General features: G+C 40.1%; 1 protein-coding gene across 1 annotated transcript in view; it reads right to left on the bottom strand.

Moving 5' to 3' along the window:
• The window catches only part of LOC146968159 (protocadherin-15-like), a 147,921-nt gene that overhangs the window by 46,085 nt on the left and 86,566 nt on the right, over positions 1-15,270 (bottom strand). Inside the window, exons 20-23 of the mRNA XM_085761168.1 lie at positions 4,198-4,317; positions 3,858-4,043; positions 1,968-2,204; positions 629-745 (exon numbers count right to left, since the gene is read on the bottom strand). Coding sequence (XP_085617294.1) covers positions 629-745; positions 1,968-2,204; positions 3,858-4,043; positions 4,198-4,317 — 660 coding nt within the window. The remainder of the gene's footprint in view (positions 1-628; positions 746-1,967; positions 2,205-3,857; positions 4,044-4,197; positions 4,318-15,270) is intronic.

Raw genomic sequence — 15,270 nt, 5'->3', positions numbered from 1 at the left:
CTGAGGTGGGGGGGGCTTCTTGAGCAGTAGTGCAATTAAAGATACTAATATTTTCCTGGTCTTTGTTTATAGTATTCATAGTGACATTACTAATTTACCAGATGGTTGTTTTTTAAATGTTGTCTATTTTTCACACAGCTACAGCGTTTCAGATCTGCATCGTAACAAAAGGCTGTGTGACTCAGCAAATCTCAAAGACATTCATCCTGCACTTACACAGACCCCTGTTTGAGCAGTTTACACCCTTTTAAACCTAGGGTTAACTGCAACAGTCTATCTAATGGCTCGCAATGGAACACTTTAAAATGAGCTAACCTTCATTTTATGGCAAGCAGAATAAACCAGCTTATATTACAAAGATGTTTAGAGTTAAAAGCCTGGCTCAGTGATCACAAAGTGGCGCGTCGGGGAAAGAAAAAGAAGAGCTCCAATCGAGAAAAAAGTGCAAGCACATTGAAAACACACACACACACACACACACACACACACACACACACACACACACACACACACACACACACACACACACACACACACACACACTTATTAGAGACATACATTTGTGACAGTTTGTGGAACAGACTGTGAAAAACATTTTGATTGAATAGCAGCAGCTGGAAATGCTCACCACAGGGTCAGAGTCATTGGCCATCACTGTAGTTACGATGGTTCCCTTGATAGCATTAGGGGCAACCATTCCTCGGTACACTGACTGGCTGAATACCGGAGAAAAGTCATTCATGTCCTGGAGAGAGATAAAGACACACACACATACTACACATTATATACACACACACACAACACATGAAAAGGTATACAGTATGTAAGTGTTGTAGACATACAGTAGACCTCGCTGCTTCCTGTACCTGTTTTCCTGCAGATGCCTCATATTTTCAGCAATAATGCTATAAACTGATTTGTGCTGCTTCTTGCTTTTGCTCTGATTCCTACATTTCACTTTCTCTCTGGTGTCCCCCAAAATGACACACTAAAGTGGTTTCATAGGTTGAGGAACATCTGGCATCCACAGGGGAGAGGAGGCAACAGCTGTTTACGATAAAAACACCTAAACCAGGTAACACAGCCCTTGAGCTTTATGCTAATGCTGACTTAAAAGTTCCTGAAGAGGTTGTTTTATTTTTGGCTCTGATTCGGTAAAAACATCAGTTTATTTGTGAGTGGAATAAATGCAGCAGGGAGCTGAATAAATGGTGCGGTCAGGAGGAGATGTGTTTTAACATCTTTTTTTTTTTTATCACAACAGGTGACAGCAGAGCTGGAAAACAGCAGTGAGTTTGAAAGAGAGGGCTGATTGATGGATCATGAAATTGTCTAACAGCTGTCAGATTGACACTCAAAGGAAAAACAATAAGTAAACAAAAATACTGCGAGAAGAATTAGTCACATTGTCAGTCGACAACTTTGAAGTCTTGTATGCGATCAACAAGGGATGAGTGCACCCAAGCTTCTCCACACGTATAGATTGCACTACAAGACATCTGTATGGCCCCTGAACGTCAGGACACTGGTTCAATAGGATCACATAGTGAAGATTCCCTCCAGTAGTATCACAGTGAAGGAGACAAAGCACAACAGTGTGAAGCTCCAGCACTGAAAACACTGTATTTGCTTCTGCTAAGGCAACTTATTTCTTTGGCAACAAATGCTGGTCGGTCGGGTGTCAGTCATATCAGTATATGACTAGACTTTGATGACCAGCCTTTGTTTTGTGTGTATCTGTAATTGTGGGGTTACAGTAAGGACATATTCGATAGACTGTGGTAACAATAAGTTCTTCCACGGACAAGTTTCCCTGAACTTTCTAACCCAGATAAAAAAAAGTTAAACTTTCAGCATCACCCTCTCTTTCAAAAAGCTGGTCAGCCATAATACAGAGTTTACTGGACTTTGTCTACTGTCCTCTGCCCTTAAAGTTAAAACTCACACACACCCACACACACACTCACCATTATTCTGACAGTTACAGAGGCGAGTCCTGGAGGCATGGTCCCCTCTATGTCCAAGGCCTCTACGGTGAATGTGTATGAGGGTTCTGATTCACTCAGCGCCTCGTAGTCCAAGACCTTAAGAACCGAGAGCTCCCCCGTCACCGGGTCGATGTGGAACAGCTCAACGATCTTCTTGTCGGTGCCTTCTCTTCGTATCCGATATGTGAGGTTGGAACTGAGGTCGGCATCTATCGCCTACCGAGACGGAGAAAGAAGTGAATCAGGAACATGAAGAATGAAATATTCCTGCCTTGTAAGTTTTATGGCGAGCTGAATTTTTCATATTTGCCAGAGGGACGAGCATCTGCATGTAGACGGAGCTCGTAACAGACAGCAGCATTTCCATTAGGGCAGTGTCATGTCTGAAACGCCTGTGGTAGTAACCTTTACAGGCCAGTTGGTGGTAGCTACCTTACTTTTCCTTCTGTAACTACTTCCCTGCATAGCTAGAGAGAAGAAACACTTTTTCAACTGCAAGTGTTGTCAGATAACAATACTGACTTGTTCAAAAGTTGCCAGTGCTGGCTGGAATCTAACTTAGAGCCAATTTGGACCTTTCGAAGAAAATGTAGGTAAATTACTCTGAATAATGACTCTCATTGTCTGGACTTAGGAACTAAATTCGTGACCTGAAATACTTAAACTGAACCACTTTCAAGTCCTGTATAATATATGTAATCATGCATTTTGCTCTGGTTATTACATTGTGCTTTTATGGCAATTATTTTAAATAACCTTGCATATATAGTTCAAGGCACTCCAGCAGTTTAGATTCTTAGTCATAATGCAATTATATCATATTATATATTATATTATATTATATAAGGAGGAATCTGCAGCAGGAAGAAGAGCAGAGTCTGGCACCTACAGAGTCCTGATCTCCACATCATGGAGCCAACGTGGGTTTACATGAAGAGACAGGGGACTGGGACTCGGAGACAGACTCTTTCTCCAACAACCAACCTGTGAAATACCTTATGTGTGTGTGTGTGTGTGTGTGTGTGTGTGTTCTATCTCTCCAGGTACCACCCCGCCTGCACCCACTGACGAGTGCATCAATCAGGTGCAGTGGTGCCAGTGGGCCAACAGACAACTCTCCGGGCCACCATTGGTGTGCCGGTTGTGTTGCTTCGCTTGTGGTTGGGAACTTTAATTTAGGTTGTTTCATTTTCAGGTCAGTGACGTGAGTCTTGAAACCGCTATCAAGTTCTCTTTCTGTTGATAGCCTGTCTACTGTATTGTGGCAGCTCTAGCCTATGTTGCGTTTATGTTGCATTTATTAATAAACAACCATAAAATTGGCCAATTTCTAGTTTCCTTGGAAATTCTGTATTCAAGCAAACTGAAGAAGAGTACTGGTATTGTTTTGTATTTGTTTTCCTCAAAATAAAAATTTAGCACGGCTTTTAACAGTTTTTTTTTATTCTGCGTGAGTTCAGTAGTTTACAGTATACATATGCTGCCTAGAACGAAAATAGCTAACATTTCTTATGACCGACATCGTACCTGAGCTGGACGTTTCCCAGTTGAAAAATAGACTTGTCAGTATTCTCAGTTATTTAATGCACCCTGTTAAACTGTTAAAAAATATTTTTGGCATCTCTGTATTGCATTTTTATGACTTATTCCGATATTGCTAAGCCAAGCTAAAAGCTGCCAAAACAATACACAACCTGGCCAAATTACTGGACAGACAGTAGTGTTTTAGTGTTTAAAAGATTATAAGATATTGAATTTGGCATTTTCTCATAAAGCAAATTACTTTATAATAAACTACTTAAATTATTACTACAACATTAAGCACTACATCATCTGCATAGAGACTAATCCATCCATCACCACACTCACCTTTAATTGTAATATGACTGTATCTTTGGGGCTGTTCTCTGGGAGGTTGACATTGTAGGTTTGTTGGGTGAATATCGGGCTGTTGTCGTCTACATCCAGAACAGTGACAGACAGTGTTAATCTGGATCGCCGGGGGTCTACTGCACCATCCCAGGCTTCAACGATCAGAAAGTAGTGACCTTTCACCTTTAAGACGACAGAGATTCGCTGTCAAACAACAACAACAACAACAACAACAACTACAGCCACACAAAACATATTATTCCCATCCCTTTTTCCCCTTTTACACTCTCCAACTGCAGCATTCATGTAATATTTTGAATCCATTATGTTTTCTGACCTCTCTGTCGAGCGGCACAGTGGTTCTGACCGCTCCAGTGGCGTTGATGGAAAACAGCTGCTGGTGGTTGACGAGCCGATAATGGACCTGACCACTTGCCCCCAGATCTGGGTCTGTCGCCTAAACACACAGACACACACACATGGAAATAAAGCCCACACACAAGGCATCAAGGAAGGAAGACCAGAGGTTTAAATGATCTGTTTTGAAACGAAGGTATTTCATCAGACAGATATTTAGACAAATCATCCTTTCAATTAATTAATTTCAAGTGAACTATTCTATTCTTGAATCAAATTAAAATGTGCAGGTGACATCTGTGGATCTCTGTCTTTTAATCTTGTTCATATTCAGAAAGCTTCTCCTCTGGAATAGAGGAAAAATATTTGCTAGGGGCTGAGTGTATGTTTGTTAGTGTGTGTGTGTGTGTGTGTGTGTGTGTGTGTGTGTGTGTGAGTTACTGGCAAACAACAGAGGAGAATAATAAGCAAAATGTCTTCCTTTACCAGTTTCATTCAGGAAGGTTTTTGTCAAACTTGTGCACATACATGATTCATTCCTATTAACTCAGACCTCTTGGCTCTGCACTTCAGCATAAAGTGCAGTATAACCAAGTTAAGCTTCAGAAACTAGAAGCCTTACATGTACAAACAAAGTCAATGAGGTTCCCAACTGCTCACTTTTTGTGTAATTGCCCCCACAATAGGTTTTACTCAAACCTTTTAGCTATTACTTTGACAAGGTGACAAAGACAGACCTTGTGTACTTCTCACATTTACCATGGTGAGATAACTCTTGCTTTTATCCTTGCTACTTAACTTAGTTTCAACATGTAGAATTTATTCAAAGTTAATGAGATGCTGGTTGAATTAGTCACTTCAGAAAAAACGTCTTTCATCTGACCTCTTTTCTTTATTTGTGGACTACATTTAAACTCTGATTATTTGGCCCTGACAGACATTTTCAGTTAGAGCTCCCTTAAGCGTGGACAACCTGTTTTATTCTGTAATTTCTTTCTTTCTGTGCATTTTTTCCCTTCCTATCTTTGTCCTGTTTACCTCCTTGTGACATGTCTGCCCAACCTTAGTGTTCTCTTGCCTGCCTCACTCGTGTATTTACAGTAAGTCTCTGTCATCACCTTTTTCAGTTTGTCATGTTTTGCTGTGGAACTCTTTATATTTTTTTGTTGTTTAATACATCTCCTTTTCCACCTACACCCTAGAATTGTGTGTGTATGTATGTCTTGTGTGCATTGAGACAGAATTCCTCTCAAGAGACAATCTTTTTCTGCTAATAAAACCATGTGGTGAGAAGGTGGCAAATTGTTAGCCAGTATTCCTTTCACCCAGTCATTAACATACTATATCCTGTCCGATCAGCGTTCTGACCCCATTAAAATAAATGAGGAGAGAGAGGCACAGAGGAAATATTAACATGTGAATGTGTGTGCCCTGTTCTTAGAGCTAATCATAAGAAAATGTGTTAAATACAATTGGTTAGTGCTCCAGTGTGTTAAAAACATGGACTACCTTATACCTTAGTATAATGAAGAGTTCTCCATATGGTATTGTTCCAGTGCTATTGTCAGCAAAAGTCATGACAATAAAGTCTTGGCTCAGCTTTATCAATTATTAATAAGACCAAATGATGCAAAAGTGCCTAACAGCTTACACAAAGGAAAACAAAACAAACCAAGGGAAGCAACTCACACACTAGAGAAAGTAAAGTTGAAAACAAAGTGGAAATGATAACCATAGCAAGTGCACCAACAGCATTATAATTAATTACTTTTGCATAACACTAATAATATAGTGATCAATGTGATGAAGAACTCAGATGAACCCAGACAAAATTTGATCAGTTAAAACCCTTTGTAACAAGTCTGTCAGTACGTTTACATGCAGAGCTTAATCGAGCTAGGCTCAAAATTCGATTTTGGCGTCGAATCGGACTTCTGTCCTTGTCTCAATATACATGCAACTGAGAAAACCGAATAACTGACGGGGTCCGCCCCCTCATGCTGCGTCACCCGTTGTTTCAGCAGGTTAATATGCCCCCTGTCCTGTTGGCTTTTCTGTCACCGCGTAAAAAATTTAATATAAACAACTTAGTAAGCTTAATAATAAATTCTCAACTGCAGTTCCCGACCAGACGAGTCAGTCTGGGCCGGATTTGCGCTGAGAATAGGATATGGGCTTCCTTTTTTCCTCTCTCTCTCTCTTTTTTTAAAATTTCTTTTTATTTATAAAACACTCTTGGTGGTCGCGCTGTGTGAAATGCATTGAATCGGCGCGGACATTGGTTTTTTTTCTTTACTTTGCCGGGTTCAGGCGGCTACTCTGCTCCACTTTGTGCTGTCTCTACTGTTGTGGAGCATGCGCACATGCATTGTCTAGTTATACTCCGACTAAGGTGTATACATGATGGAGAAAATCGAATTCCAATTGCATTATCTGGGTGTCTTAATCGGAGTTCTCCAACTCCGATTTCAGTCGGACTAAGGTGTTTACATTCACTTCAGTTGTCCAGTTATAGTCGGATTAAGGCAATAATTCAGTTTTTTCAAGTGTCATGTAAACGTACTGTGTCAGTGTCAAACTGTACTTTAACAGTGGTGGTGTTTTGCGCTGCATGCTATCAGTAGCATACTAGCATGCTTACAAATGCAGTGTTTATATGCTGATGCTTAGCATGTGGCATATATAATATGTAAGATGTTGAACAATTTAGTTATGTATGCTATCATTTTAAGATTTGCCAGTTAGCTATGAACACATATGAAACCAATGAGACACAATATTAAACTTTATGTTGACTGGGGTAATTTAACCATCCTCCACCTACAGCCTGTAATTGTATTTGCCAAAATCCACCGCTCCCAGAGATTTTCCGTCCACTTACAGTACCAACTGGGATATTTTAACATTTTGGCAAATTGGCCTATTGGAATATCTGCACAGATCTAAAAAGAACCTACTCCTAGTGTAAGACTATAGGGATTATGGCAATAGGCCAATTTGCCAAAAATGTTGAAATACCCCTTTAAGCTGTTGTTTTCTTCAGTACAGGACAAGTTTGGGCAAAATAAAAAATTCTGCTTAAAAACATATTCAACTTTGCATCGAATCCCTCTGGCAACGATTTGGCCAAAGCAATAGCAGGAGAAAAAAAAATCTGGATCTTGCTGTATCTTTTTATGTAGCCTGTAAGGTAGGCTATATAGTAATAATAATGATTACTATAATGATGTAATAATTGCACAGTTTAAAAATTAGAAATTGTTATTTTTTAATAGCTGTGACACAACTGTCACATGTTTGTCTAAACCCTACCCTAGTACTCAGTTCATATTAATATTCCATTCTATTTGCTGTACTGTGACCCATTTTTTCTGTTTTTGGATCATTAAAATTTAATCTCATCTCACACAGCGACTATTAGGATTAATAGAAATCAGACTCTGCCTTGCCAGTGTTATGTAGACTGTAAAAGAGCAGAATGAAGTCCTCTTATGATTTATGTTGGGAGATTCATCGCTATCTGGGTGTAAAACTGTGTTATAAATCTAATGGAGCATCCGGCTTTTAGGTGATTATCTTGAGTTGTTTGGAGAAGGTAGAGAGACAGAATGAAACATGGACAATGAGAGGGAGAACAGGAAAGAGATGGGGAGACAGAGAGAGAAATAAATGGTGTTGGAAAGAAACATTTTAGACATAGCAGTGTTGTAAATGAATGATGATTCAAAGCAATGAGAAGACTGATACCGCTCACATGTCTTTCAATTGATAGCAACACCTTACCTTAGCTTTAGCAACTTGAAATTAACATAAACTTAAATTTGAGGTAAAGTGTTGAACATTTTCAGACAATTTAAAGGGACAACGAGGAGTTTCTATTTGGTTATAAAAAAGTCTCATATTAATGTGGATGAATCTACGCTACCCACACTTGTTAATGGGCCCATTTTCGATAAATATATCGTTTTGTCTCTATCGTTATTTTGTTATTATTAGTGGTGGCGGAAATGCTGGTCGAGCCGACCAGCGTTTCCTTACTTTCGGTTTTGCAGCGAGTCATGAGAATAACGCTGCCGAATCGCCGTTTATGGTTGGAACTACGACGGTATGTGAACCTCTTTGAACCTCTGACTTAAATTCTTGATGAATAAAAACATGAGTCTGTCTTGCGCCGGTCAAAGAATTTCACGGTGCGCGGCTCAGGCTCATAAATGTAGTGTGAAAACGCTTCGCTTTTCCAAAACTCCTCGTTGTCCCTTTAAGGGTTCGATATTTGTTTTGTTGTGAGTTTTCCAATCATAAATAGTACGACCTGAATGTTGTATATAAATGTTTATAAGTCAAAAATTCATATTTTTGAGATAGTATGTCATGAAAGTTGTGACAGTCAAAGTAGTGTAACAGCCTTACAAATAAGCTGTGTTGCCTAGATACAAGGGGAACAGCGTCATCACACCGATATGATATGATGAGACAAATACATGTACATGGACCTAAACTGTGTAAAAATAAAAATGTGGCATTATGCTAATAACACATGTCAGCACATGGTAGACAAATATTACCTTTAACCCCCAACCTGCTGGAGACACATTACAGCAGGTTGTTCTGGAAAATGATCACTATGACTGAAAAGGTGAGAATGTAATCCAACGTAGTCCATGATAATCCTGATGTAGTGAGTGCCAGTAAAATGTGATTTTGGCTTTATTTGAGTGTCTTTTTTTAGGTAATCCCTCCGTGGTCCTTCAGAGTGTGTGTGTGTGTGTCTCGTAGCCCCCTCTCCCTATTTTCCTTAGACACCATCTCCCTGCCTCCATTCTGTCCCCTCTATTCTCCCATCCTCTTGCTTCTTATCCTTCCATCTTTACCTTTCTCACAGCTTTACTGTAATTACACCCCAATTTTGTTACCTTTGGACAGAGCCAGACTGAGTGGTATCAATCCTCTCATCTTGCTGCAGCAGAATGAATAAGCCTTTTTTTTCTTACAAAATGTCAAACCATTTTAAGTGACACATTTCTGAGCTATTACCAACAGTCAATATATTTTTAGACTATTAAGGCCTGTTGATCATATTCACCACGTGCTGCTGTCATTCAAATAAAGAGGTTTTTTTTGCCATGAAAAAGCCAATTGATTAAAAAAAAAAGAGGACCCTTTTCTTCTGGTTCCATAAAGTGTAAAGGATTATGAAGAGGACACATGTTTGATAAATGACAGGGAGACATTTTTGTCCATAAAACCTCCCTTCCAACTGCCAACAGTGAAGTTGTCATATCGCTGCGTTTTAGACCCTGGATTAAATCCTTTAGATAGTGCGCTGAATTAATCGCCTTGATGTCAAACATATTGATGACTGCAGTTCCTGGAGTTATGTGTTATAGAAGGTGTGTGTGTGTATGTGTGCACACACATGAGTGCGTCTGCCTCCATCCTTCCCTGGCTGTCTTTCTCATACAGTAGTTCTCAGCATAATTACGTTGCCAGACAGTTAAAAGCCAAAAACACAATAGGATTAATGTCTCGCCTGTCTTATGTTTGCTGCTTTTTTAACACACACAGATTGACAAAAAAGAAAAAAAGAAGTAGTTTGAAGCCTGAAATGCACTCGATCTCTACAAATGCAAGCTGTGCTTTTCATGTACGGGTGCTCCTACCTTTATTCTTCCAATTTCTCTCTTTTTTTCCATCTTTCTTTTTATCACTCTCTTACCTCTACCTCTAATTTTATTCCTAGGTACAAGGAGAGCAACTCAAACTAAATTACAGAGATTTTTTTTCAGCTGTCTCTGAGAACATTTCTTTTGCTGCACCAATAAACCATACAGTCAGGTGTTATAACAGTGTAGGAGTCTTTCCTTACGTGGACAGACAAGCAATCGCTCACCGTGTATATATGTGTGTGTGTGTGTGTGTGTGTGTGTGTGTGTGAGATTGCTTGTGTATTTGGGTCTCTGTTATTATTTCTTTTAAACTCTGTTTCCCATCAGGTAACGTTTGTGCTCTGCCTGAAGTTCACCTCAGTATCTGGTGGAACCTCATACATACATTTACCTCTATCAACTATGCACTTAAAATGTATCCACATGTGTTTTGCTATATTTTTTGTTGGTATAGAGTTTTAAGCTGTGGTTCCGTCAACCTGTTGGAGCCAGACCCCCTGCATGAGATCACAGGAGAAATGTGAGAGGTTGTGATTTGATAAACAGGACGGCTCTCCACTGATGTTTTGATGCCTTCTCCTTGTAAACTTTGATCATTTTACCTTGCCGGGTCTACATTTCTACTCAAAGAAGGATGGAAAAGAGTAAACTAGTCAGAATGAGACGTGTGTGAATACCGATGATGGGGTTGTAGTCGTATATGTCTCTTCATTTATAGCTGTCAAAGGGCTAAAATATTGGAAAAAAAATATATACAGAGAGCTGATGTGTTAATAGAAATAAAGGAATTGATATTGTGCTTTAAGGCATTATTGTGGCTTTTTTGGATGTTCCCTTTCAGAACAGATTTTTAATTCTGGTGAAATTCTGTTGGGGGAAATAAAAACATGGTTTGCCCTGCTATTAGTATGAGGAGAATAAAACAGTATGAAGAGGAATCAATACGTATCTAACCCTACCGATCTGAAGTTTTTTTCTTTCCCTTGAAAAACATTTTTCTTATGAATTAATTCAAAACAATTTATAAAAGCTTAGAGGTAAAGGCGGTTTTGTGCAGCTGACAGCACACGTTAAGGGTAAACAACCATGCTTGAGTGACCGACAATCATGCCATGAGGGAACAGCAGAGTCCCAGCTAACAACTGCAGCAGGTGATTTCACTGATTCAATTCCCTCTCTGTGGTTGAAGTGTGTAAATCAGCAGAATCATCTGGTATGGTGTTGGACAGGAAGAAAAGCCTTCCAATCCTCTGCAGCGCATCATTTCTTAACCCTGCTATGAAATGATGGAGACGAGCTCTGGGAGGCAGCAGGCTCGATATGAAATGTTTGGCTTTTTGAGCTTCGCATCACGGCACGCCCTGTTGGTTCAGCAGGAATGTCAAAAGATGGGCATCAAGGGAAAATTATTATACTTTTGCAGCTCCTATTTTGCAGTCTCATCCAGGGTTTATTCCGGTTTGGCACAAACAACATCACATGGAAAACAATATTTAGTTCGATACATAATCCATCAACTCTCCACGATCTGCCGTTACGGACAGTGAGACAGAAATCTGCTTCAGTTTAAGACACTTTAAAAAAAGCCTTAAATACTGAGCCACCAGCAACGACTGTGTTAGTAACTTCATTTACATTGGACAAAGTACACAGCTCCATTACATTTCTCTGGGGTCGAATATTACTGCAGTATGAGTAGAAGCTTCACGGAATCATGTTTTTATTATTCAAAAGTACTCAAATGTACTTTTTCATATTAATGTACTGTTGTATTGTTCTAAAATGCATTACAGATCCAGTGAAACAATTAAAAGCATGAGACCTGCAGGAGCACTGGGCTGGTGGAATAAAAAGCTCAGTATAATGTGCTACAAAGTCTATAGAAATGGCCAAAAGTCATTTAACCAATCTTAGGATAAAAATGGGGACCTGGACATGTTCTCTTAAATAAGACAGCAGACTTACACGTCACGCAGTGATGAAGTTGGATCGAGCAGTAAACACAGCAACATTTAAAACAAATGGAATCTTTTATTCTATTTCCAAAACTTCAAACATGGGCTGAAGCCAGCAGCATGGCTGCTCTGGTGAAGAAACCTCTGTCTCAGCTTTATCGAACGCAGCTGTGATGAGCACAGCTTACAGCCTATGGCATTTTAGAAAATCAAAGAAACTTCATTCTACTGTTTAAAGTGGGGAGACGTTCATACACAAAAGTAGAATACACTGTCTTTCCACTCCTGTTTAATTTACTCACTATCATCATCATCAGTCATTACATTAAAGCAGAAGTAAGCGATCCGGTGGTTTTGGCTAACATCCTGTCAGCCGATGGAGTTAGCAGTCCCTGCCCTCGTCATGGATCTATTGGTCCTCATCCCTACGTCACCACATTCACGCGCATCCCTTGGCTGCACACACAGAGAGGACCACCCCTTTATGCCGTTCTCTCTCCTCATTGGGTAAAGGTTGTAGGATACAAGGAAAGTTTTCTCCTCGGCTTACAGCAGAGCAGAGTGACTGACAGACCCGTGTTTCAGACCAAACACTCTATATAAGTGATTGCTGTCGGAAGATAGAACTATTTAAGACTTATATTAACACAAATATTCCGCTTACTTCTCCTTTAATTGTTTTTGACTGACTATAATTATTTGATGATAGGGGCTATCTCTGAATCCACCTGGTCATTGCTCCTCTTTAAAAAGGGACCACGTCTTCAGCTCATGAAAGTCAGATTAGAAATGCAGCCGAACTCCCTGAGCTCCATCTCCCCCCTTCCCTTCTTTCCCTTCTCTCTTTCACCTCTTTTCCCCTCTCCCTGGTGTCTCTCATTTCTCTCTGCCACCCAAGCATGTCTCACTTCATCCCCTCTCTTTCTACCTTACCAGCATCAGCAAACCAAGGTCAGGCCCATTCATTCTTCCAGAAATCCGTTTACTGCCTACAGGTACGGGCCCTGGTTTGGAATGAGGCCCGGAGTCGTGCGTTGCACAGTCCGCTGAGGGATCACACCGTCTGTTTTGGTTTGGAAAATATCCAAGGGTCCTTGAAGGGAGGAAGTTCAGGATTGGAATATTTTCAAGTGCCCCTGTCTAAAGATTAAGGTGAGTTTTTGGGGTGTGGAAACCTAAAGATCCTCAAAGGTCTCAGAGACAGTTGGATTTACGAGACTGGAATTGAGCCCGATGGTTCAAATAAAAAAAAAGTATGGAGCTTTTAAGAGAAAGACTTTTTCAAATCCAAGACAAGGAGGTAAGTGCCATATATTTATCTCAGGAGAAGTTCTAGTGTTCGACTAAAGAAGCATGATTAACATTTAGAAGCTGGCAAGGTGTCAGGCTGATCAAAGACCCCCTGACACCAGTGTATAAAGGCTATGAATTAAGCTTGGAGAAAATCCAAGCAAGCGTGCAACTGAGGGAGCATCTTTAAAGATCAGAGCCTATCAAAGTGTCAGATTTACCCATGACCCCTGTCTGGGGAATACATGAGTCAGTTATTAGGTCTGGAACAAGTCCAGGACTCTTTGGGATAAGTGGAGACGAAGCTGCTGATGCAGAAGAAAACGTACCCTATGGTCCTTGGGAGAGATCATGTGACTTATGCATGTGCTGTACAATTTGTGAGAAGCCGATTATTTCACTTCAAATGCTAAAAGTTCAGTCATAGGAAAAAAAAGTTCTCTTATACAGTAAAAGGATGTGCTAGTAAATAATAATGATTTGGTCATTGTTGACATGTTGACATGTTGTTTCTGAGATGGAATACTTGTGGAATATTTGTAATTGTAACCCCCCCCCAAAAAAAAAAAAAATTCAGCAAATTAAAGTTAAAATGCAACATTTCAAATAATTAAAAAAATGTGCATAATTGCCTGAACACAGTCCTCTGAGTATAATAACATACAGTCATAATTACTAACGTTGGAAATCTCTCGTCCCCATTGCCAAAGATTATAAGAGCTAAAATTACGTTGATCCTCTGTGGAAGCAGGCAGTGTGTGTATGTGTTTGTGTATGTGTATGTCTGTGTGTGTGTGTGGGGGGGGGTACAGTATTAGACTGGGGCAGGAAACACAGAGAGCAGGAGAGTGAATGTCCTTCAGACAGGAAACTTCTGTCTAGACCAGAGGTCAGCAACCTGTGGCCCAGGAGCCGCATGCAGCCCTTTCATCCTTCTGCTGCGGCTTAGTGGTTTAGAGAGGGCAAGCTCATTTTTGAAAAAAAAAAAGTGAATAAATAATGGCCATTTTATTTTTTTTTCATTGTAATAGTTATTTCTTGGAGATTGAGGTGCTCTTGTGACATTAAATGGATATGCCAACATTTTTTTTTTGTGCTTTGGCTCACTTCCGAGTTCATGACAAGCAGATAGACATCCTTTCGACTGTGCGTGCAGTAACAAGGGAGATAGAGCCGTATCGCCCGTAATTAGCTTAGCTCAAATGCTGGAAGTGTATAGGTAGTGTTAGCCTGCCTCCACCTAAAGTCATCAGAGAAACTCTTCAGCAACTCTAAACCGGAAGTGCGTTGGTCACAACGGCTAGCTTGAGTAGCGCCAAATTCGTCCGAACAAAATTGTAAACAGTTGGGGTCTCATTTATAACTGTTGCGTACGCACAAAACGGGCCTGAAAGTGGCGTATGTGACTTTCCACGCCAAGGTTGTGATCTATAAAAAACAAACTTGACGGGAAAATGTGCGCAGCCCTAAGCAAACTCTGAGCCATGCGTACGCATGGTTTGGAGGAAAAAGGGAATTGGCGACACAGACGGTGTGGTGGTGAACTGAAGTCACACTCAGGAAATGTAAGTGAGAAGAACGATTATGTTTTTATTATCGGCCGTCACACATTTAATTTCAACCCGTATGCGTTAGATCCATGTTGCCACGGTGATTTAATTCAACAGTGCCCTTATTTTGCATCGGACTGGTGTTTCAGAAAAATCTTCTTAGAATCTAACTTAAAATTCAAAATCAAAATTCCTTCTCTATATGTAATCACCACCATCTCTCCGTCATATTGTTCACTTCCGGAGCGCAGGAGGAGGAGAGGACGGCGCGGCTGCATGGAATAAAGCATCCGGTCCTATTGAGAGTCAATTTAATATCAAAGACTGGGAAAAAGCCACTAATCACAATCGTTACACTCTGTTTTCTTGTTATCAGTCCTACTTAATGCTGTTCATCACAAAAACCGAGAGAAAAGCAGGATAAAGAAAAGCATCATGTTTGTTAATTCTTCAGAATATATTTCAGGATGGAGGAAACCACTAACTGACTCAACAAGTTTTATCGAACAGTCTAATTACTGTAAATATATAAATACAGCGGTGAGTCCCGTACGTAATGCTGCACCGCGGCACCGCTGGAGGAGAATAAGGA

This window comes from Trachurus japonicus, chromosome 19 (assembly GCF_045865225.1).
Source record: "Trachurus japonicus isolate A0001 chromosome 19, Traja_1.0".
Taxonomy (NCBI): Eukaryota; Metazoa; Chordata; class Actinopteri; order Carangiformes; family Carangidae; genus Trachurus; species Trachurus japonicus.
The sequence above is the reverse complement of the archived record's forward strand: the minus strand, read 5'-3'. Positions and strand labels throughout refer to the sequence as shown.